General features: G+C 43.6%; 1 protein-coding gene across 1 annotated transcript in view; it reads right to left on the bottom strand.

Annotated features, from left to right (window-relative positions):
- HELLS (helicase, lymphoid specific) overlaps positions 1-17,784 on the bottom strand; it is a 51,021-nt gene extending 33,237 nt beyond the window's left edge. Inside the window, exons 1-8 of the mRNA XM_039481379.1 lie at positions 17,549-17,784; positions 16,751-16,872; positions 6,291-6,413; positions 4,833-4,892; positions 4,337-4,373; positions 4,180-4,244; positions 3,599-3,640; positions 1,975-2,199 (exon numbers count right to left, since the gene is read on the bottom strand). Coding sequence (XP_039337313.1) covers positions 1,975-2,199; positions 3,599-3,640; positions 4,180-4,244; positions 4,337-4,373; positions 4,833-4,892; positions 6,291-6,413; positions 16,751-16,872; positions 17,549-17,579 — 705 coding nt within the window. The 5' untranslated portion in view covers positions 17,580-17,784. The remainder of the gene's footprint in view (positions 1-1,974; positions 2,200-3,598; positions 3,641-4,179; positions 4,245-4,336; positions 4,374-4,832; positions 4,893-6,290; positions 6,414-16,750; positions 16,873-17,548) is intronic.
- Positions 17,785-24,867: the final 7,083 nt, after the last annotated feature.

Below are 24,867 nucleotides of genomic sequence, written 5' to 3' on the forward strand. Positions count from 1 at the left end.
TTCTGTTTGGTCATTTTTGAGTAATCAAAGCAGAATATAGATACAGTATTTCATATTCAGACACTTTAGCGTTCAATATACAAATAAATTTTAAAAGTTAACGCTTGCTCCATGAATAAATATGCTTTACAAGTTAAACAAATACAGAGAGACATAGCTAACAAAAAACCAGCTACATAACTGTAGTGTCATGCTTCTGCACAGAAGTAGGAATCTCCCTACATAGTTACACTGATATTTTAGCCAACTAGCCTTTATCCTCTGCCTTCTAAAATCAACACATTGTTACCTTTAAGTTTGAGCCAAAAACGATCAGAGGAAAAAACTTGCGCTTGCATCCTTTTAAGCTTCTTTGATGGATAAAAGTCAGTGGAAAAGATTTAAAGAAAAGTTGGGAGAGGGGTTTTTTGTTTGTTTGTTAAATATTAGAAAGTTAGGTCTTGTCTACCCTGAAAGACACTATGGCCACATCTACACTAGGAGTGCTTTAGTAGTACAGATATACAATTATACCATATAAAGTGTGCTCCTAGTGTGGACACAACTTATATTAGAAAAACTGCACTTTTTCCAGTAAAGTCTATTCCAACCCTCTAGCCCAAGAGAAATAAGCTATAACATGAAAAAGCGCAGTTTTGCCAGTATTCCTGTGGCTACAATAGGATCATTTGCTGGCACACTTCTTCACACCCTTGACCAACATAACGATGCCAGTAGAAATCTGTATTGTAGGTATGCCCTGTGATGACTGCAGAAGACTTAATTGAGTCTATTCTGTTCTTGTTGCTAAGTCCGGCTTTCCTTTTTGTATGCAGTGAAGTGCACAATTTAAATGAAACTGAATTTGCATGTAGGCTATTTATTTTTATCGAGCAATTGGAACAAATATTCAAGAGAGAAATGGATTTTAAGACATTTTTTAGAAGGCTCTTGGGTCAGCAACATTGGTCACAAGTTCCCATAAGGAGGAAACACATGCCTGAAGCTGGGTTGCACCTGCTGGTTGGTATACTCAGATTCCTGTCTAAGAGTGGGAAAATGGCACAAGATTCCACCCTGGGACAGGTACGGGCAAGAGGCCTACCACCTGAAGAGGTGCACTTAGAGAGACCAGACATGGAACAGGTGCAGTTAGCCCTGTAACCATGGGCAGTTGAAAGAGGAAAGACTTTTAAGCAGAATATTTAAATCTTTTAATACATTTAACTCCAATGCCCAATATAAAGAAGTCTTTGTTAAAAATTCAAAAATACCAACACTCCAAATAGGTTGCAAGAGCTCACAACACACATCAGATCCCCAAGACATTCTCTAGTTAGAGTAGGGAAGACTAGACTTGACGCTCCTGATATTTTTAAAGTGAAAAATCAAGAAGAAAAACTTTATGATGTATAAAAGAGGCCTGGATATTCTTTAAAGAAACAATAAGGTGTATGAGCTCAATTTTGTGTTTTAGAAATCCTTTACAGGCCACTTGTAATTCCAAAAGAAAGATGGAAGCACTGATTTTTTACACTGGGGATAGAGCTCAATTGAAATCAGGTAAAGAACATCCTGCCTGAAATATCAGTATGTTGTAACAGGGAAAATGGAGTACAGCCTCCCACATGCATGTTTTCCTCCTATTAGAAGAGTGGCTTTAAGCTGTCTTTCTTCAAAACTTCCACCCAGACATTACGTGGCAATGTCCCCATACATATTCCCTTCTTTTAAAGAAACGTGCATGCAATTTCTGCAGTTCAGTCAACCACAGAGGGCTGGAAAGGCCAAAGTTAACATGGACCAAGAGTTCCTTTAAAATAAATAAACAAATAAAAAAAATACAGCTCTGCACAGCTTTTGTGCCAAACCCAAAAGAAACACTGTCTCCCCCCCCCAATATACTTAATGTAGAAGACTTTGAAACATGAGCAATATCATCTTCTGTTGAAATAAGTATAAACATAAGATTTAGGCTAACATACAGATTCATACCCTGAGCCATTCCATGCCTTCAACTTGGTACCACCTCATAACACCTCCTGAAAAAAGCTTTGGCTGTTGAAAGGGTATTGGCTGCCCGTTAAATTTCCGTACTGGATCAAGGAAGTGCTTGGCATTATGTCGTACAGCTTGCGACAACCTATCTTTAATGACACTATTAGAATCTCCATTTTTCTGTAGGTCTTCTGCACACAGTTTGTTAGAAGAGCTTTCATCCTACAGAATAAAGTTTAGAGAATTTAAGTACAAACATTGCAAAGCTTAGTTAATATACTCAGCAAGCTGCTGAGACTTCTGGCAAATCTGCAAGTCAACGTTATTGCTACGGTTAGGCAACACAGTATCCAGCTGCAATGATAAAGGCAGATTTAATCAAAGTGTTAATTAAACCGCTCACTGGCAATGTATCCTTCAACTCTTTGTAGTTTAAAAGCAGTAATATTTATTAAATAAAAGGATAATGTTGAATATCAAGTTGCTATCCATAAAAGTGAGCAGACCTCAAAACTTGACACACAAAAGGACAGCACATTTTCACGTGGAACTAATTCCCTATTTTAAGCAAATTCCAGTGACCACTAGAAGTTGGCTCCCCCCACACACTCAATTCCCTATAAGAACACAGCAGAAAACTAACAACCAACCCCCCCCCCCCGACACCCACTATCCTGCACCTTATCAATTCTCAAAACTACAACAATTTATCATGTGTATGTTGCAAGCCTGATCTGATACTCCAGCACTCGTTTTTTTCCCCTGAGAATATGACTTATACTTTGAGAGGCAACGATGTTTCCCTTGTGCTCCACACTACACTATCAAACAATTCACATTTAACACAAGACACATTTAGGCTCCAACTTCTGGAGGCTTGAGCTTAATATTAAATCAGTGCACCATTTAACCCCATACTTTTAAAACCAGGGCTTTGGAGCAGAGCCCGAACTGGAGCACGGACCAGTAGATTTTATGCCCTGAGCTGGAGTGGAGCAATTCAAAAATTTGATTGCTTCAAATCCCTGTTTAAAACTTCTAGTAGAGCACCTAATGATATAGCAGTTAGGCATTTATTTACAGAACAAGTTTAAAAATATACCACATAAAGTCATTCATAACGTATAAGTAAAACCACCACTTTGTCATGAACAAAATCAAGTTAGACAAAAATCATACATCATATATAGGGTTCCCAGTGTTTATTTTTCCTAAAATTGTATTTATTCTATATAAATAAAAAAATGTTTTTTTTAATATCAGTTAGAATGAAGAAATTGACATTTCTTCCCAGTTTAATACAGAGAACAAGCTGCAAAACTGCATTTTATAAGCTCTCTCTTTAGCAAGATGTTTGGAGGCATAATCCAATAAAAAAAAATCAAGATAAAGAATTCTATTTTCAGATACTTATTTTAAAATCATGGATTCCATGTTGGTATGTGTAGCTTAGATTAACAAATACAGATAGTTAGAAAAGTAGGTTTTCAGTAATAAACAACAATTAAAATATGGGGGCAGGAAATGAGATAAAGACAATCTAAAATACGAGGAATTTTGAAATTGAAGACATTTAAATTGGTTTTACAGTGTACAGTTGTAACAATATGCATGGACATACCTGATTTTCTACTTTGCTTTTTTTAGCCACTGACAAGATTTCCTAGAAATAAAACAAAAATGCTAGTGTAAACTATGCTTTACAGCAACTTGAAAAACTAATATAGCAATATCTATTTTTGTAGAACCTTTAATCCCAGGATCTGAAAGTGCTTTAAGTGAACTGTAACCAAGTATTATTCTCATTTGCTGATAAGAAGAACATGCACAGATAAATTAAGTAACTTGCTCAAGGTCACACAGCTGGGAATACAAAATAAAGTTTACGTTTTTACACGCACACACACTGGGGAGAGAAGAAATGGGTATACCTTCTGGAAGTCTGCATAAATTCCTCATTTTGTTAACAAAGGTGTGTGTAATTATTCTAAAAAGAGATGATTATATAAGCTGCAGAAATCACATACCATCACATTTTAGTCAATGACCTCTCAGAAATTGCACATCAATTAATTCTATGCATGTTTAAAATATGCTGCAGTACCATAAAACAGCTGAATCTGGAAGCTACATCACAAGCAAATGCTAATGTATTGAAAATACTTTTCTATTTGCTGCAAATTACATAAAATGCACTCTTACCTCTTTGGACATGACTTCTGAAATGTAATAGGTTTCATCTTCTCTTCCTCTTTTTTTCTTCACAGCTATAAGAGAATATCACAGATAAGCCACATCAAAAATTAATAAAAACTATACTTAAATATAGACAAAAAGCAAAACCTAATGATAAACCTACCAGATTTCTCCTCTTTTTCATCAGTTAGATTCCGACTCTAGAAAGTGAATATTTAAAAGCATTATCAACTTAAATATTTTCTAATATCTCAGGGATAGATAAGAGAACGATATAATCAACATTGACATGTTTACATTGTTTGTAACTATGTTTGACATCATTTTTGAAAACTGTTATTTCAAAAAGCCCTGGCCCACCTTGGAGAATCAAGCCATTCTAGGTACAACTGTTCAAAAAAAGTTTAAGTATGGCTTTGCTTAAGAGGACAGTTGTGTGAGACAGACATACATGGAAAAGGCTTTATGATAGTATATGTACACTCAAGAGTAAAGCCAAAGACAGGGGAAAAAAAATTTTTCTAACTTAATTTTTAACATTTACCAATCAAGGAAAGGTTACAGCCTACTCTTAAACCCATGTCGCTGTATCAATTTTAGGGTATTTGTCATGCAGATCCTGGAGAAGCAATTTGTATAAAACAGCCAACACATCTTACCGTTGCCGCTTTTAATAACATTTCTTTCTTTTTTTCTAATTTCTCTTTCCTTTTCTGCTCCTAAAAAACAAAGTTCTTACTTGTATAGAACAGCTGCAATAAATCTATCCATTATAAAAATACTAATAGACACTGAGTACACACAGCATCATATTAACGATGTAAGCTGGGGACTGGTTTTGCTTATGTAGTCATATTTTAAAATGGTGCCAAGATGAAAACTGGTAAGTAGATGAAATTGCTTGGCAGCGGTAAGTAGAATTATTTTGTACTGCTTTTTGCTGGATACTTAAAATTCTATCAAAAGAAAATCTGCATATCAAATGCTTTATCACAAAAAAAGCTGAAGCTTGTAAGCTAGTTCAGTGTTTATTTTACATAAAACTAATGGCTTAAATGTAATGCCTGCCCTGTAATCTATTTTTGCATGATATGCAGCTGCACTTTCAGTTTTACATGTTGCATTGTTCCAAATACAACAGAAGTGATAATTTAACTGGACTACAGTGTCTTTAAAGGAAGCAGTCTTATGATTATGTTGAAGAAACTAAGATTTCTAAAAGTTAAATACTGTTAAAATTCTCACTTTTCACGCAGGAATTCTAAGAATCCCTGACAGATTCCTTTGGTACATGTAACATGGAGCAATAAATAAAAGCAAGGAATTTTTAATATAGGAACATGTTAAGCAAAATACCCTTTCTATGCATTTATACAGGTGTAATAACTGCAGATTGTTCTAATCAGATTTAAGACTGACAACTCCACTATTTGGGGAAAAAAGCCCTTGTAGTCTACCAAAAATCAGTGTTCTCTCTCCCACTGCTGACCACATCTATCCCCTTGAATTCCTTCACTGTCTTCCTCTTTCCTTTTGTGTCAAGTTTAAGCTTATTTCTTAACCTTAAATATTCTGCACAACTCTTACTTCACTTCTTGCTCCTTGTTCTACCTTACCTCTTTGCTCCATCATCCTCTTGTGCCTGGTTTCCCACCTTCTTTAATGTTGTCTCTTATTTTGAAATATCTTCTCAATTTGTTGTAAAGAGACCGACCTCTCCCTCTCTTCCACATCCCCCCAGACTGATACCATTAATAAGAATTCTGATGATTTACTGTTATCATGGGCCTTAGTTAGAATATAAACTCTTTGGGGGTGGATTCAGATTATTTTTAAAATGATATCAATGTTATGCAAAGGACTGTGGCTATATTAGGAACTTAAAAAAAAAATCACTTGAGAAGGAGCTGTAACACAGATAAGGCTGTAATAGTTTCTGGAGTTTTTACCTGGGTTTAACTAACAAGGTGGCAAGGACATCAGAAGCTCCTACCGAGGGAAATTTTTTTGGTAAGATTCCCTAGCGCAGACTAGGATTTACAGTGCTCTACAATTAACAACAACAAACAACAACAAAAAAATCAAAATTCTGTCATTTAAACTTAGAACACATCTACCTCCAGCTGCTGCTGTTCCATTTTGGTCAGCAAGAATTTTGAATATATGTTGCTTTTTTCAAGCAAGTGTTGAAGCCTCTTGTAGCGCATTTCACTGGAGTCTCTGTCCCAGGACATGCGAGCCTTGCAAACAAAGAAGGAAAGCATATCTTTAGCCATTTCAGCTTTTACTGTTTTGAAATGAATAAAACCGTTCTGTACATCTTGAAGCCAGATACAATTGTATTACACATCTACAGACCCTTCCTCCCAATTATACACTTAAGCTACATCTACACTACACACCACCACCATGCATACATGTCATGTATGTGCAGCTACATGATGCAGTGAAAAGCAGCCTGCAACCATACCGTGGCGTGTAGCTAAACCTCAGTGAAAGGTTCTGGTACAAGGGAGGCAGCAGGGAAGGGCTCTGGCAGCAGAGAGTCGCAAGGGCCTTTCCTAGCTGCCTCTCCCTGCCAGAGCTTTCCCCATGGAGGGGAAATGCTTCAGCAATGGGGAGGTTACAGAACCTTTCCCTCCGTCCAGTGTCCCCGCCTGTGGCAGGGAAAGGCTCCACAGAGAGGAGCAGCCCAACCCTTTCCCTGCTGTCTCCTCCTGGCAGAGCCTTTCCCTGCTAGGGAAATCTTTTCTTTCAGAGGGGAAAGGCTCCAGCAGCAGGAAAGCAGCAGGACACTACACGGCTAAAAATAGCAATGTAGATAGGAAGACAGCTTGGGCGAGTAGAGAGCAAGTATAGTATATACTTGCATACATACCCATTGCCTTCAGGTGTTTTTACTTGCATAAGCCATGCCTCACCAGCTATACTGCTATTTATACTCATGCGAGGTGGGCTGGGTGGGTATGAACACTACACACCACCAAAAGATGTATCCTTAGAGGGTTTGGACAGACCACTCCTCTCCCACACAGTTTTCAGTGTGTAATTTCTTAGATTTTAATATGATGCTTTCAAATAGTTTGTCAACATAAAGTTTCTAGACATATACTCGGTAAACAAAACAGCTTTTAAATGATGTCTGTTCTACACTTGCCAAACAAATCTTAACTTACAGTGTGGATAGAGCCCAAATTAACTTTACCAAGCAGAACAAGTCAGTCACACATATGCCTGGAATTAACATCTTTAGTACCTTGCATAACAGAGAAGCTGTAGTATCTGCATTTGATAGAGTAAAGTTATAGTAAAAACTCAGCCATGAGATTTGTGAATTACTTTTCTAAACCCAAACAAAAAAGAAGAGGAATAAAGCTTAGCACTAAGCAGTCAAAATACTAGACATTTGCAAGGAGGGTAAAATAGCATATCTAAAAACCATGTTCACCTGGATAGCTCTACCACTAGCTTTGAAAAGCTCTCGGGGGAGGGAGGAGAAGGTGTAGGGAATCTTCCAGAACTAAATGGAAGCATGTTAGTAGAATGATGGGGCAATAATCACTGTACGGGAAACAGATTCACTCATTTCCTCTAGACAGTGCACCTGACCACACATTACTTTGTGGAAATGCTGATGTACTCTTTGCCCTGATAGGGTGAGCCTTGGAGAGGAACTGGATGGATGGATTTACAAAAAAAAGAGCCCACAACAGTCAGGCTATCAAGAAAAAGAGGGTTTGTAGCGCAGGAGGGAAAAGCTGTGCCAGGGTGAGATGACTGATTAAGAGATGTACAGCTTTCTTTTAATTTTATTGTTAAACTGAGAATGCCTCATCTATTTTTAGCTTTAAGCCTAGATGTTATGAAAACCCTGTTTCTGCTATTCTACTACAATTTTCTCTCCATCTTTAATAAATCTTGTTTTTAAACATGATTTGACAGGTGGACTGTTGGCTGGATAATTTCACACAGACTGCACTAAAAAGATTAGAACCTCTCCGCTTCTAATGATAGAAAACGAAGTGTAAGGGAGTTTCTGAGTCTCAATCCCCCATTCAGGGTCTCTTAACAGAGCATGGACAGAGTCCTTCTATCAAGGTGTGTCACAAGGAACAACGGGAACGCTAATACAAGGGAAGACGCCTAAAGATCAAGGCCTTGTCTACACTACAGTGTTCGCAACAAGTGCTATAATAAAAATTAGAGAGGTAGCCGTGTTTGTCTGTATCCACAAAAACGAGGAGTCCAGTGACACCTTAAAGACTAACAGATTTATTTGGGCATAAGCTTTCGTGGGTAAAAACCCCCACTTCTGAAGAAGAAACCCCACTTTTACCCACGAAGTCCAAATAAATCTGTTAGTCTTTAAGGTGCCACCGGACTCCTCGTTTTTATATTAAAAATTAGTATTGTATGTTCACACTCGCTCCCTCTGTCAGCAGAGCGCATCCACAACGGGGCACTATCAACAGTGTGAGCAATGCACTGTGGGTACCTATCCCACAGTCCAGCTGGACTCCTTCTGCCGTGTGGTCTTGTGGGAAGGTGGAGTAGATATGGTGCATCTTGGGACCGGCTCAATGTCCCATGATGCATTGTTTTCTGTCCCAGCATTCCATGGGCTTCCAGCCTTCTTTCACAGCATTTTTCAATGGCCCATGTTTGCAGTTCACCCTGCCAACTCTGTGGGAAGGGATGGATCCCGAATGCTCTCCTATGCTCTAATAACTGTCATGAAGACATTACGGACGGCAGTGCAGTTAATCACAAAGTTCCTTTTTTTTTCCCCCCTAACTGAAGAAGACTCCCAGTTGCCTGACAAGCAGTCTGATATGGATAGGAGCAACTTTAGATTGCTTTTGGCATTCACGGAACAGCTGCAGACAGTGAACAGTCACTTTTAGGCTCAGGAAACAAGCACTGAATGGTGGGGTCATATCCTCATACAGGTCTCAGATGACAAGCAGGGAGTACAGAACTTTTGGAGGTGGAAAGCCATCTTCCTGGAACTGTGTGCGGAGCTCACCCCAGCACTGCGGCACAAGGACACCAGAATGAGAGCTCCCCTATTGGTGGAGAAGAACATGGCGATCTCTGTGTGGAAGTTCGCGACTCCAGACTGCTACCTGTTGGTCATGAATCAATTTGGAGTCAGGAATTCAACTGATTGCATTAATGCAAGCATACAGTCATGGCTCGTGAAATCTTAAATGGGAAACCTGGACACCAGTAAGGAGCGGTTCAACAAGAGGCTGAGTAGGTGGCATGTGCCTTTGACAGATTAAAGGCACGCTGGCGATGCCTTTATGTAGGTTAGACCTTAATGAGAATAATATTCCCATGGTCATAGCCACGTGTTGTACACTGCATAATCTCGTTGAAGTTAAGGGTGAAAGGTTTGCTCACTGGTGGAGTGTGGAGGCAGATCTCTTGACTGCTGATTTTGAGCAGCCAGATACCAGGGCTATCAGAGGGGGGCAATTTGAATCAGGGAGGCTTTGAGGAAACACTCTGAAAATGAGAACCAGTAATGTATATTTTTGTGATTACATGTAGTTTTCCTGGGAAGCAATGGTGAAATATGGGGCCTTACGCAGGTAGATTAATGATTTGTTTACTGGAATGTATGTATTGGTAGCTCCTGCTATCTGAAATTGTAGGAGACAAATAAAAATGAGTTACCATTAAAAAACTTTGCTTTTATTGCACAACACACACACACAGACACTTGGTAGGTAAGGAGGTACCAGGGAAGGACAGACTTTCAGAGCTGTGCGTAGGTCCAGTTATTTTGAAAGTTTCCAAAGGGGTGGAGCGAAGGGGAAACTGAGAAGTCCCAGAAAGTGGAAAGAAATGTGTGGGCGGAGTTGAGGGGGGGAGGGGCACAGAAAAAAAGAGTTCTGAATATGCTGCAGGGGAGAGCAGGCACAGATCTGCTCAATCTGCAGCATTATTAAGGACTTCAGTATCTGTTTGTGCTCCTCCATTACTTTAATCATCCACTCAGTAGCATCCTTGAACTCCTGATTATCTTCTCTGTCCTGCCTTTCACCTTCCCCTCCACTCCTTGTGTTCTCCTGGAACATGTCTTCTTTGCTCCACCTTGAGCACTTTCTTATCTGGCAGAGAGTTTGGACGGTGTGCATGGGGTGTTCCTCAAGGCCACATCTGCCGAAGCACAAGGAACAATGCACAGAAGCATGATTGTTAAATTCACATGCAGCATTGAAACGTTTCAGTAAAATACATCTCTGGTAACATAACAATCGCTTTCTCACTGACTCTTGGCAAGCACACATCTCGACAAACACCCAAAGCATGGTGAGTGTTGGCTGGGGAGGCACTCTACATGGGGAAAGAGCATTCTGCAAGGGTTGCATTGCAGCCGAGTTGGGAAAAAATTCTAAAATTCTCCCACAATGAACCCTGCCTGTGGAAAAGTGTAACAGATCTCACCTCTGAAGGTAAGCAGGGACGCGAGGACACATCTATTACACACTTGTGGCTTCAGCCCTGGTCCCTGTGCTGCTTTGGTCCAGGCACAAGTGATTGCCAAATGGCACGGGAAGGTTTCCTACAATGGTGGGAGGAACGAGGCAGCTCTGCCAGGAACCTTTGGCAGAGGATTGCTGAGTACCTCCGGGAAACTTTCTGGAGATCTCTCTGAAGGATTCCCATGAGATCTTGATGTGCATCAATACCCTGTTTTGCTGTACTGATTAGCTGCACAGAGGAACGTCCAGTACACAGAAACACAGCCAGCTTTGTACATTTCTATATGCTGAACCCACCTCCACACTACACAAACCACAGCCACTTACCAGGCATCTCCTCTTCTGCTTCTTGCTCACCAGAGAGCAATTGCTGAGACTGGATAGACACCTCCTGAACAATTCCTGGCTGCCCACCCCACCAGGGGCTCCACATCGTCATCTAACTCCACCTCTTCATCAGTGACTTTGTCCTCCAGGTTAGGTGCTCTTTCCACCGCCTCCAGGCCCGCCAAAGTATCCACAGGGGACTTGGTGGTGGGGTCGCCACCGAGGATACTGTCCAGCTCCTTGCAGAGCTGACAGGTCTTAGGTGCAGCACCGACGTGATGGTTTGTCTCCCTCGCCTTATGGTACACCTGTCTCAGATCCTTTATCTTCGCTCTGCACTGCAGCATGTCCCGATAATAGCTCTTTTCACACAAGTCTCGAGAAATCTGCCCGTAGTTATCAAAATTCCTACGGCTCAAGTGCAGCTGGGACTGCACAGTCTCCTCTCCCATATACTGAGCAGCTTCAGCAGCTCCGTAGTGGTCCAAATGGGAGAATGTTTGCTGTGATAACCTGCCATGTCACCTGAGAAGATGCAATGAAACCTCTCCATGCTGAGCCAACAGGAAATGGAATTTCAAAAATTCCTGGGGCTTCTAAGGGGGCGGGGTTGTTTACCCAGCTGCAGGGCAGTGGAGTTCAAACTGCTGACCAGAGCAGTCAGGGTGGGCATTGTGGGACACCTTTCTGAGGCCAATTAAAGCGATAAAATCAAGCATGGTGTATACTCTGGCACTTATGGAGCAAAATTTTTGTCGACAAAGTCTTATGTCTCTTGTCGGGGTGGTTTTATTTTGTCACCAAAGCAGGAAATTTTTGCTGCTAAGAGTTGCATCGCAGTGTGTTTTGTCAACAAAAGCTGCCTTTTAAATGCCATGCAGCATTTAAAACCTTTGACTCACTCAGTTTGTCCAGAATAGGCTCTCATTTTGTCCACTATTCATTCTCCCTCTGCCCAGCAGGATTTTTCAATCAGGTTTCTTATTGCAAAATGTTTCCCCCTATTCTTTTGATCAGACTTCGTATTCTCACAGTTTTGCAAAGCAGCATTTTGCCTCCAGCACATATAATAGAAAAGTGGCTCTTCTGTTGAAATGCTGTACAAATCACCTAGCGGGGGTGCAAAGTAGTGACAAGAAGAAAAAATGAGGCCTTCTTGAACATGCAGGTTCTAAGCAGGACCCCATCCTGCTAACGGCCCTCTCCTGCCTGAAAGATACTGGAGCTGGTAGGAGAAGCAGGAAGTCATACAGGAAAACAAAGTGTTGCCAAAGCTAGAAAGGAATTTTGTAGATTCAGAAGAACTGTAGGGGACTGCTTAAAAAAAAAATCAGTCTTATTACATTCTAGCATTATAACAACAACGGTTAGGAAGGCACTTTATAAGTCCTTTTTTCACTGTTACTCTGGATTGACATATCATTACTCCATAGCAGAAGTTTCTCTTTTCTAACTTGGGAGTTTGAAGAAAATCAATTCAGTTATCTGAGTTATCAGAGCAAGAGATCCCTGTTTTTATAAGTTAAGAAATTTGATTTATACTGAAGCCCTGATCAGATAAAGCAGGTTTGACATTTTAAATTCAAACCTGTCTCATATGGAATCCTTGTTAATGAATGTGTATTTGCTATTTTTTGCAAAATGCTTAAGCAATAAAAAAAGTTAATGAGCAAAACTGGCATATTGTTATGTCCTTCATAGACTCATTACCAAAAAGTTTATAAATATATGCATGCTCCCAGAGTCTTTGCACCTAACCTCCACTGTGGTAATTCATTCTTTCTTTGCCTTGAAAATGGCATCAGAAAAGATGCCAGATGTGTTAGGCCCTGGATATTTCCAATTTCAAAACTTGCATAAACTGTAAGATACAGTAAGACATTGGTACACAGTTCTAGTACTCACTAAATTTGAACTGATTTGGCTTTATTAAACATAAGAATTTCCATGTAGCTGAACATAAGATCACATTCAAACACGGAATGTGAAAAATAAGGGAGAATTCAATACAGACGATTGTAATAAGTGAGGAAATACAAGACTATAGTTAGAGATTTAATTTTTGCTTTAACTCAGTTCCTCCAGAAACTCCACAACATTAAAAACCTCCTTCAGAACACCATCCTTGTCACTTCCCCATACACCAACATCCCTCCCAATGACAGCATCACTGCCTGCCTCAAACAGCTACAAGAGTATGTCTACACTACAGCCTATGTCGGCAAAACTTATATCGCTCAGGGATGTGAATATTCCACCCCCATCTGCAACATAAGTTACACCAACATAAGCATTCATGTGCACAGCACAATATCACATGGCTTATGCCACTTGCAGAGGCAGATTTTTTTATGCTGATGGGAGAGCTCTCTCCCATCAGCATAGGATGTCTTCACGAGATGCACTGCAGCGGTGCAGCATATTGGTACAGCTCCTCCCCTGCAGCACTGTATTTATAGATATACCCCAAGACAATTGGCAACACTCAGATATCTACCCCAAACACATCAGCAAGTTCATCCATTTCATACTCACTCATAACAATTTTATATTCAAACACTTCGTCCAAACCATGGGAACAGCCATGGACACTAGGATGACTCCTCAGAATGCCAACCTCTTCACTGGCCACCCAGAGGAAGAATTTCTGGACAAATGCACCACAAAACCAATTATATACCTAAGGTACATCAATATTTTTATTCTCTGGACAGACAACCTAAACTACCTCATAGATTTCTACCACAAATTCAACAGCCATCATCCATCCATTTAAACTCTAGAGCACTGCCACACTAGCACCAACTTCCTGGATACCATGATCAGCTTCAGAAATGGAATCCTACAGACAGCTATATATAAGAAACCCATAGATCACCACACCTACCTTCACAGATGCTGTAACCACGCCAAACACATCCAAAAAAAAAAATCTTATCTACAGCCAAGCACTCAGATTCCACATAATATGCTCTGACGAGAACGTTAGGATACACACCTTAACGCAGGGGTTCTCAAACTGGGGGTTGGTACCTCTGAGGGGGTTGTGAGGTTATTACATGGGAGTCACAAGCTGTCACTCTCCACCCCAAACCCCACTTTGCCTCCAGCCTTTATAATGATGTTATAAATCAAAAACACTTTTATATATTTAAGGGGGGAGGGGGGTCGCACTCAGAGGCTTTCTATGTGAAAGGGGCCACAAGCACAAAGGTTTGAGAACCACTACCTTAATGCATTCAAAACCCACTGTTATCAAACAAGGACACTCCACCAGAGAAGTAGGAATGGGCCACTGATATACCCCCAAGAGAACCTACTTCAATGGAGAAATAAAACTCCCTCCAACTGCACACCACTAGTTGTCACTTACCAGCCCACAATGGAACCCATATGGGGTATCATAAAACAATTACAATCCATACTTGATGAGGACCACATCCTGAAAGAAATCTTTCCTACATCACCTCTTCTGGCCTTCAGACAAACCCCAGCCTCTCCAAACTCCTGATCAGAAGCAACCTCTCCTCAGATCAGGACACATCAACTCAAAGAGGCACCAGACCCTGCCAGAACAACAGACAAAACCTGTATACAGATCTCTACTGCTACAATGATCGACCCCCATTCCACACAACACACCTTACAAGATCCGCAAGTCCTACACATCCATCACAATGTATGATGTACCTCATCCAGTGCACTAAATGTCCCAACAACAACTATGTGGCTGAAACCAGATAATCACTATGCTCTCAAATGAATACTCAGAAAAATGATAAAAGACAAAAACACCACATCACCTGTGGCAAATGCTTTTCACAAAATGACCACTCCATATTTGACTTCTCAGCCCTCATTCTCAAAGGAAATCTGCACAACACTTTCAAAAGACAAGACTGGGAGCTTAAATTCATAACTTCGCTAGACATTAAAAATCAAGGACTGAACAGACAAGTGGTTCTCAACTTTTCCAGACAACTGTACCCCTTTCAGGAATCTGATGTGTCTGGAGTACCCCCAGTTTCACCTCATTTAGAAACTACTTGCTTACAAAATCAGACAAAGACACAAAAGTGTTGCAGCACACTAGTAATGAAAAATTGCTTATTTTCTGATTTTTACCATATATTTATAAAATAAATTCATTGGAATACAAGTATTGTACTTACATTTCACTGCGATACTGAACCTGTTTTTCACTTGTAAACAGTGTCTGAAGCCCAAGCCCTGCCACCCAGGGCTGAAACATGGGGCCCCAGGCAACTGCTCTGCTTGCCACCTCCTAATGCCAGCCAAGCATTTGCAACCCACCTAAACCCACCCCATGACCACCCTCGGGGCTGCAAGCCCCAAATCGAGAAACACTGATCTAGATGAGTGCCCCTTGGAAGACCTCTACATACCCCTGGTTGAGAACCACTGGAATAGACATACTGGATTTATAGCTTATTACAACAATCTATAACCCACTAATGACCCTGACACCACCAAGCTGCCTTTTCTTCCTGCCCATCCTTTCAGAACTGAAGGGGTGTTAATGGGCCACTTCACCTTGAATGGTCCCTTGAAATATGTATTAACTACTTAGGCTAAATAATCTGTTCCATTTTGTATTTAACAGTGACACTCCAGGTAGTTTCCTAAACCTGAAGAACAGCTCTGTTGTAAGCTTGAAAGCTTGTCTCTCTCACCACAGAAACTGGTCCAAAAAAAGTATTACTTCACCCATCTTGTCTCTCTTAAAAAAAAAAAAAAAAAGTCACATCATTCTGATCATCTCATTTCACCACCACTTTAAGTGTAACAATTTTTGTAGACATTCTCAGAAACTGCTAAATGTAGAGATGAATGCTTGCCATAAGTATTACTTTCTAGCTATGGCTATTATTCACCAGAGGCTATAATTACAGGATGTATAAAATACTAGTTTCTAGCCATAGCAGTTTAAAATACTCAAGCTTAAAAGGACAGTCAAATTGAAATGTAGTCAATAAAAAAAAATATTTTAAAGTAGTTTCAGGTCAATGTTAGGTAAATTTTAGCTTCAGATCAACTAGTCCAGCCAATTTTTGTGGTGCTATAATCATGTTTCTATTTAAAAAAAGCTTATTCTCCCCTGCTGCTGTATAACAAGTGTACACAAATAACAGAAGATGACAAAGGTGAAATGGGTGATTCACAAACTGTTGTGAACTGCCTTCCAATTCACTATAAAGCTACTGCCCTTTTCCAAATCATTTTTAAAGGGAAACATTCAGTACTTCTAGGCCCAAGAAATGCCACAGATAAATGGTGACAGCTACACTGGATTTGAAGTTCTAAAGCTTTTATTAAACTTGTGTTATTAATAACATTGTTAAATAAATTTGTTAGTTTAAAAAAAGCAAAGTTGTAAGCTGACAGTGTCACCTTAAAAATCCATTGTTGATAAGATAAAAAAATGTTGTTAATGCTGTCCTTTGACCATAACAAAATATTACAACTCTCAGTTTCTGAGAAACTGATTTCACTTGAAGTGCACTCTGTTGAACCATTTCCATTCTGGAAAGCATAGCCGTAGATAATTAAGAGCATGCCTTGCCCAACTTTATAAGTGCCAACAAATCAGGTCCAAGCATGCAATGATTCAGTTAAGTGAACATAACAAATCTGCACCCACAGGCAGAAAGTAAGACATAATTTTTGGCTTTGCTGGTGACAGATAGGCAGAGGTGGCAGAAATATTTTAACTTTGATTACAATCTCCAATTTACCTTTTCCAGCATTTCCCTCTCCTTCTCCATCCCTGCTGCCTCCAGCTGCTCCTCCTCTTCTAGCATGGATGGTGTAATCACAGCTGCCTCTGCTTGTTCACCCATCTCTGCCCCCAGGTGCCCTACAATAGCATGAAAATAAATAAGCTCAAAGAGTACAAGTCTGCCTGCAACGTGAGGACAGTTGTAGATGCTCCTTTCTGCACAATGCCACATTAACAGCAGTAACCATCACTGGCTCAGCAATCAACTGGCATGTGCCATACAAATGGGCACAAGAATCTCAGGCTTGTTCTCATTGGGATTGAAAGGCAATTCTCTGACCCTGTACATGAGATGTTGGGGTACACTGTCGAGAAGGTTCCACTCTAACCACTGCAATTATCACAATCAACCCCATCCAGACCCTTTGCAGCCATTCCCTTCCCTCAGTTTCAACCTCCTACACCTGTATCCACTTCTCAGCCGCACACCTCCGAACCCTTTGTCATACACCCGCCTCCCTCCCTCCTCTTAACCCATGTGCCCTCTTTTCCTCCTCCAGCTCCCAGCCCTCCTACTGCAGTCACCCCCCCTAACACTTCCCCTTCCCTCCAGCCCGCGGCACTTCCCCCCGCCCCCGGCAGTCACCCCTTCCCTCCAGCCCGCGGCACTCCTCCTTCCCCTCCTGCACCCAGTCCCATACACCCCCCCACACACTCAACCCTCTCACTCCAGCCCCAGGTACATCCCTGCCCCCTTCCCGCTCCGACCCGCGTCCTCCGAACTCCGTGGGCCTGGGAGGAGACCGACGCTCACCGCCGCTGCTCGGGGTGTTGCGGGCCGGCATGGCTGGCTGGCGCGAAAACTCCCGGTACGGCACCGCACCGCTCCGTTCCCCTCACAACTCCCGCGCCAAACTTCCTACCATGCGCAACGAGAGCTACAAGTGTCGCGAGACCCACCCAGCCGCCAAAACCGCGCGCTACCAAGCACAGCGAGAAGGGACGCTCTCGCGACACTGTACTGGTTCCCGCTAAAAACCCAACTGGAGGGGTAGCTCTCCCAGGACCCCCCATTAACCCCTTCCCCGCCATCACCCCTCACGGTTGCCAGGGCCAACGCTCTATTAATCCCTTCTATGACATCACCCCACCGCCCACTGGTACCACAGCCCCATTAACCCCTTCTGTGCCACACACACCCCACTGCTGGCTGGGGGCACCTCCCCATTAACCCCTTCCACGCCGCCACCGCCTGCTGGGTCCTCCGCCCCGTTAACCCCTTTCACGCCGTCACCCCCACCGCCTGCCGGGTCCTCCGCTCCATCAACCCCTTCCACGCCGTCACCCCCACCGCCTGCTGGGTCCTCCGCCCCGTCAACCCCTTTCACGCTGTCACCCCCACCGCCTGCCGGGTCCTCCGCCCCGTCAACTCCTTTCACGCCGTCACCCCCACCGCCTGCTGGGTCCTCCGCCCCGTCAACCCCTTCCACGCCGTCACCCCAACCGCCTGCCGGGTCCTCCGCCCCGTCAACCCCTACCACACCGCCACCCCCACCGCCTGCCGGGTCCTCCGCCCCGTCAACCCCTTTCACGCTGTCACCCCCACCGCCTGCCGGGTCCTCCGCTCCATCAACCCCTTCCACGCCGTCACCCCAACCGCCTGCCAGGTCCTCCGCCCCGTCAACCCCTACCACGCCGCCACCCCCACCGCCTGCCGGGTCCTCCGCTCCATCAACCCCTTCCACGCCATCACCCTCACCGCCTGCCGGGTCCTCCGCCCCGTCAGCCCCTACCACGCCGCCACCCCCACCGCCTGCCGGGTCCTCCGCACCATCAACCCCTTCCACGCCGCCACCCCCACCGCCTGCTGGGTCCTCCGTCCCGTCAACCCCTACCACGCCGCCACCCCCACCGCCTGCCGGGTCCTCCGCCCCGTCAACTCCTTCCACGATGTCACCCCCACCGCCTGCCAGGTCCTCCGCCCCGTCAACCCCTTCCACGCCGTCACCCCCACCGCCTGCTGGGTCCTCCGCCCCGTTGTCAGGGACTTTAACCCCAACAGCGAAGTTCGTTGTCTGATCACAGAGAGACAGGCAACACCAGCAAGGTCCGATCAAAAAGCTCTTTATTGACAAGTGCACGCGTCAGTAAAGAGCAACTCGTCTCCAGTGAGAACCAGCCTCTCTTTACAGCTTAGCATTAGCCTATATAGACAGTTTTATTACGTCATACATCACTCACTTGAGCAAAACCCACCCCCCTTTAACAACTTAAAACTAGACACTTTTAATATACACACATGCCTAGACTTTATGTCTACAATTTTAGATTATTAATTATTTCTTAACAAACACCAAAAGTTAGGAATACAGGGGAGTTTTAAACAAATCTATAACTCAACCAGGGAGTTAGAATCTGAACTGTGAGATACTAGAGTTTCTTATCAGTTCTTCTAACACTGTTTTAACATAACACAGCTGGTACTATGCCAGGAATGCAATCCCTGGTTTTTCTCACTCTTTCCAGGGCTTTGTGAAACAATGCTGCTTCTCAGTACTTTTCCACTCTGGGATTACCCAGAAACCTCTGTTAGCCTGACTTCAGTCAGGTTGGCATAACTGGTTTTGTGCTACATCTTTATTCAGGCCTAACACCGTCAACCCCCATTCCATGCCATTACACCCCCAGTCTGCCGGGTCCTCCGCCCCATCAACCCCTTCCACCCCATCACACCCCCAACCTGCCGGGTCCTCCGGCCCGTCAACCCCTTCCACCCCATCACACCCCCAGCCTGCCAGGTCTTCCGCCCCGTCAACCCCCCTTCCACGCCAGCACCCCCATCGCCTGCCGGGTCCTCCGCCCTGTCAACCCCTCCCACCCCATCACACCCCCACTGCCTGCTGGGTCCTCCGCCCCGTCAACCCCTTCCATGCCACCCCCCCCGCTCCGCCTGCCGGGTCCTCCGCCCCGTCAACTCCTTCCACGCTGTCACCCCCACCGCCTGCCGGGTCCTCCGCCCCGTCAACCCCTTCCACACCACCACCTCCACTGCCTGTCAGGGTCACTGCCCATTAATCTTTTCCGCACCGCCCTATTAACCCCTTCTACCCCATCATCCCCACTGTCTCCCGGGTCCTCAGTCCCATTACCCCCCTCCATACCATCAACACCACTGCCTGCCAGGGCTACCATCCCATTAACCCCTTCCACACCACCACCAACTCCACTGCCTGCTGAGGCCTCGGCCCCATTAACCACTTCCGAGCCATCATTTCCCCTCACTGCCCACCAGGGCCTCTGCCCCATTGACCCCTTTAGCACTGCCCCCACACTGCCCGCTAGGACCGCTGCCCCATTAATCCATTCTGCAACAACATCCCCCAACTGCCACCTGGGGGCATCACTCCATTAACCCCTTCCACACCACCACTGCCTGCTGGGGCCAGAATAAGAATGTCCATACTGGATAAGATCAAAGGTCCATCTAGCCCAGTATCCTGTCTTCCGACAGTAGCCAATGCCAAGTGCCCCAGAGGGAATGAATAGGTAATCATCAAGTGATCTATCCCCTGTCGCCCATTCCCAACTTCTGGCAAACAGAGGCTAAGGGCACCATCTTTATCCAACCTAACCCTACCTCACTGCAACTTGACATCATTATTCCTTGTTCTGTCATCTGTTATCCCATGACAGCTTACTTTGCTTAAGAGCCTTTGGTAAGGGACCTTGTCAAAGGCTTTCTGAAAATCTAAGTACACTATATCCACTGGATCCCCCTTGTCCATGCTTGTTAACCCCCTCAAAACTCTGGTAGGTTGATGAAGCATGATTTCATTCTACAAAAAACTCTTGCCCAACAAATTATGTTAATCTATGTGTAACTTTAGCGCCTTCATGGCCAAGATGGAGTCTCAATACTCACAGCCCCATGCAGCTCTGGGCAGCGGTGATACTGCTACTGGCCTGTCCTTCTCGGGTGATTCCTCCCTGGTGTTGGTGGCATCAGGCATCTGTATTAGGCCTGAATGAACCAAAGTTATTTTACGCATGCCTAGAGGGCCCCAAGCTAAACTTTAATTGACCTCAGCTAGTTATCAGTGCAACACTGATACCAGGAGGCAATTATAAGGCCTGCTTGCACCTGGCTGAAGAGGAGGAAGGGAAGGCAGGATAACGAATCAAAGGGAGGAAAACAAAATAACCGGTCAAGAGAAAATCACTAACGAGATGATTTGTTTACTGCCAAGTATGACTTAACTGCTTAATGTAATTGCTATTGCAAAGTGTATTTGCTACATGGGAATAGACGGGAGGGGGAAGAAGGAGGGGTAAGGGGGAGGAGTGTGGGGGGTAATGGGAAATGCTTAGCTGAAATCATGTATAAGAAGAGAAAAATGGCTTGTATCTGTGCAGCAGGATTTGAGATTGCTATGTCTCCCTTGCACCTTATTTGGGCTCAAATAAACTTTGTCTGCTTCTCCACCTTGGTGTGTTTATTGGAGTGAAGCACACCGGGCAACGAACCGCTGTTGCTGTCCTCGGGCCTCTGTGCCGGCAACAGTTTTGGCGTCCCTGGGTGGGCTCGAGGCAAAATTGTGCCTTGCCCGGATTCCTCCAATGGCGGCGGACGATGGTCACAGCCGACGCCCAGCGCACACCAGTGCCTTTACCGGGGGCCTCGGCAGAGAAGCGTCAGGCCGACCTTGGAAGACACAACGGTGCAACGCGCTCGAGTAGTGGAGAAGCTGTTGTGGGCGACGGTGAGGAATCGGTCCCGTGGATAAGGTAGGAACAGTCCAGTGGTGTGGACTTTTGCCTGAGGCTGGGGACGCCCAGCCGTTGTAATTCCCACTAGACGAGAGAGCGTCCTATTGTGGGTCAAGGGCAAGCCCATGGTATGGGGCAGGAACAGAGTACAGGCAGGGCACGGTGTACACCCTTAGAATGCATTCTGACGAATTGGAGAGTGTTTGAATCAGATCCATTGACTAAAAGCAAACTGAAAAGGTTCTGTACAGTTGACTGGCCTCAATATCAGCTAGAGAGCCAGGAAAGGTGGCCACTGGAAGAATCACTTAATTATAACACGATCCTTCAATTACTCCTGTTTTGTCAGCGAACAGGTAGCTTCTGAAGCTGTTTGTATGGAGAGCTCTTGTAAAAATCTCCCATCATATGCCCCAGAGCTGCACTGGGAGGAGAACTGTCCGTGGGGACGTCTGTCTCTGTTGGGCTCATGCCATCCGAACTTATTGACTGTGCAGCAAGATAAGATGCATCGTGGTAATAGGAAATAATGGTCTTGGTGTGTGTGTGTGTATATACCAGTGTGAGTGACTGTTACCGGAAGACGCCCAGTGTACCCTGTGAAGCGAAAGCTCGTGATTAGGACTACTCTAACGCAAGCCCGGTAACTAGTGGATCTTTAGGAGATCCGACCCATGGTGGGCTGACTCGGCCTGGCATCGTCCGGCGAGGAAGCTACCTGGGTCTAGGAGCGTGTGAACCCATCTTCCCTCCCCTCTCCTTTCTGTGTGGGCTACTGACAGTCTGATCATCTCACTGGACGTAATCAGAGTAAGCGGCGCCGTCTCCCAGAGACTAGCCGACACTCTTTGCTGAAGGGAGGTGTAGGAGAGTCGTGGTCATCCTCGTTAGTCTCTCCTGTGTGAGCGCCCTGTAGGGAGAGATCCTTAGTTTATGTGCCGCTAGCGCGGACAGGGCACCCTCTGTGTGTGTGTAAGTGGAAAATGGGGGAGGGACAGTCTAAACATTCCACCTCACCCCCTAAGGGTACCCCGGCATGTTACATGTATGTACATTATGGTCCTAAAACCTGCAGGTATTTAGAGAATTGGAATCTTTACATCTAAACAATGCCCATTAGAAGGTACCTTCAATCTAGATAAGATCATACATCTCAGAGGAGCTTTTAATCACCAAAGAAAAGCCTCTGAGACAGTGTAAGCAATTTGTCTAGGAACGGGTTAATTTGAAATTCAGCTTGGTTTGGTAAAACTGGAGAAGCCACAGGCTGGAATCTGAACTGGAATCTCTGAAAGAGACATGACAGGAGATTCCAGGGTGTAAAAGAACAGCCCTCCCAAGAGTGGAAGCATGTTGGAAATTCTGGACAAGCTGTATACAGAATAATCTCCCGTCCGGTTATTCCCCTTTTCTGAATGTTATATACAGACGTGAACAGTCTGGATATGCGTGAGTATTAAAGTGGCTTAAGGCTTGGGGCATTCATATTTTTCCTGAGTGATGTGGGAGCGTTCCCAACACTTTCCATTGTTGTTTTATTATTTTTAATAAAGCTTTAAAATTTGGTTATATGGTGTGTTTTATCTTCCCCCAACGTCCTGCAGTGTCAGCCTGATCACCTGACATGAGGGATTGATTGGTAACAGAAGTTTGTCACAGTTTGATGAGCAATAGAGAATGGGGGAGCCCTGCAGAATTTACACCATCTATCTGTTTTACCCTTGTTATTTTATGTTTGCTTTGTTTGGTACTGTTGGTGTTATATGTTGAGGATTGTATGATTAAAGGTGTGCCCACTCTCAGCTGCAGTAAGTCTGAGAACTGGAGAGGGGTTTAGCATTCCTCTTTCCACCCTGGTTGACCGGGAAGGGTGGCAGGTGGATCTACCCCCAGTTGTAGCAGTACTGGGCAATAAAGTGGTTGGAGAAAAGGGAGGACTCGGATAGTCTTGTAAGTAAAAATGTTTTAGAAAAAAGACCAGAAGGGTGGGGGCTAGTTGAAAAGCCCACGCTCCTAGCTAAACTGGTAGTAGAATAAGTTGGTACCCATGGAAGGGACGATTCAGCGAGAAAAGCAGGATTGGGCCCAGGCCGGCCGGCAACAGACAGAGAGATTGGAGAACAGGCTGGAACAAGTAAGTGATTTAAGGCAGAGTGCAAAGTTAACTCTGTAGTTGCTGGAGGGAACAGCAATGGAACTTTGTAAAAATGCTAAAAAAAAAGTTCTTGGTGTCTTTAAAATGTATGTAAATAAATTCAGGCAAAGAAATTATTAGATTGCAATCATTTGGCTATGAACCATTTAGTTAAATTATCTAGAGAATGTATATAGTGCTATGTAATTGAAATTTTATTAGGCTCTAAGGCACTATAAGTGGTGATGTTTTCTTTCAGTGTTTAAAAGCAAGCCAGAAATCATCTGTGTTAATGCAAGTTATCTAACTGATAAGGTAGAAGCCACTAAAACCTGGGTTGTCTGTAAAACACATACAAGAAAATATGGGGTAATTCCCCTGTTTTGCCTGAAATCAACAAGGGTATTTGTATATTTTAAGCAATGATTAACTGCCCAGAAGGGGTAGACCTCTGTTTTTGTCTTTCAAATAATCAGAGAAAACTAATGCCAGCTAAACAGCATTCAACGTACCGTGATTTACTGGCACAGTAAAAATTATGTTTTGTGTTCTATGTTCTGTCTTGTGGTGTTTGTCTCATGACCAGAATTGTTGTATTTAATATTTTCATGGGATGGTCTGGTTTAAAATCAAGTGAAAGGGTTGGATTAAAATGCAAATATTTGTTTTGTTCAACTTAGAATACAAAGTGTTTAAATACGTCAGGAAAATGTGATATACTAAAGTCTAGTACATTTCCTTAAGAGAAACTTTATTGGCCAAATCTTTTAATTGAAAATTGTTATTAAAATTTGCATACTAACAGCCTTTAAAAGCAAGGCCATGAAAAGTTAACCCACTCCCCATATTGTACATGGGATCCTTCTGGCTATCTTAAATTTCTAGCCAAAGGGCTGGGAATGGTGGGAGGCTATTGAACTAGAGGTTGTATTAAATAAACTCCTCAAAGTGGGTGTGCTTGTCCTGGCTTGTTGTTCCAAAGCTCTGTAATAAGGTTAATTTAGTAAAAGGGTATATGTGGCATACATTAACTAATAAAATTAATGTACTGTATAATGGCAATGTGTATGTGTTCATTGTTAACAAAAGGTGTATAAGTAAAAGTTTCCTTTGTAGGTTAAAAAAAAAAAGCCAAAAAGGAAAAAAGAAAAAAGAACAAGTTAACTAAGAAAAAAATAGTTAACATGCTCAGTCTAAGAATAAGGCGCTGACTCCGTTCAAGGACACTGCTT

This window comes from Mauremys reevesii, linkage group 7 (genome assembly GCF_016161935.1).
Source record: "Mauremys reevesii isolate NIE-2019 linkage group 7, ASM1616193v1, whole genome shotgun sequence".
Lineage (NCBI taxonomy): Eukaryota > Metazoa > Chordata > Testudines > Geoemydidae > Mauremys > Mauremys reevesii.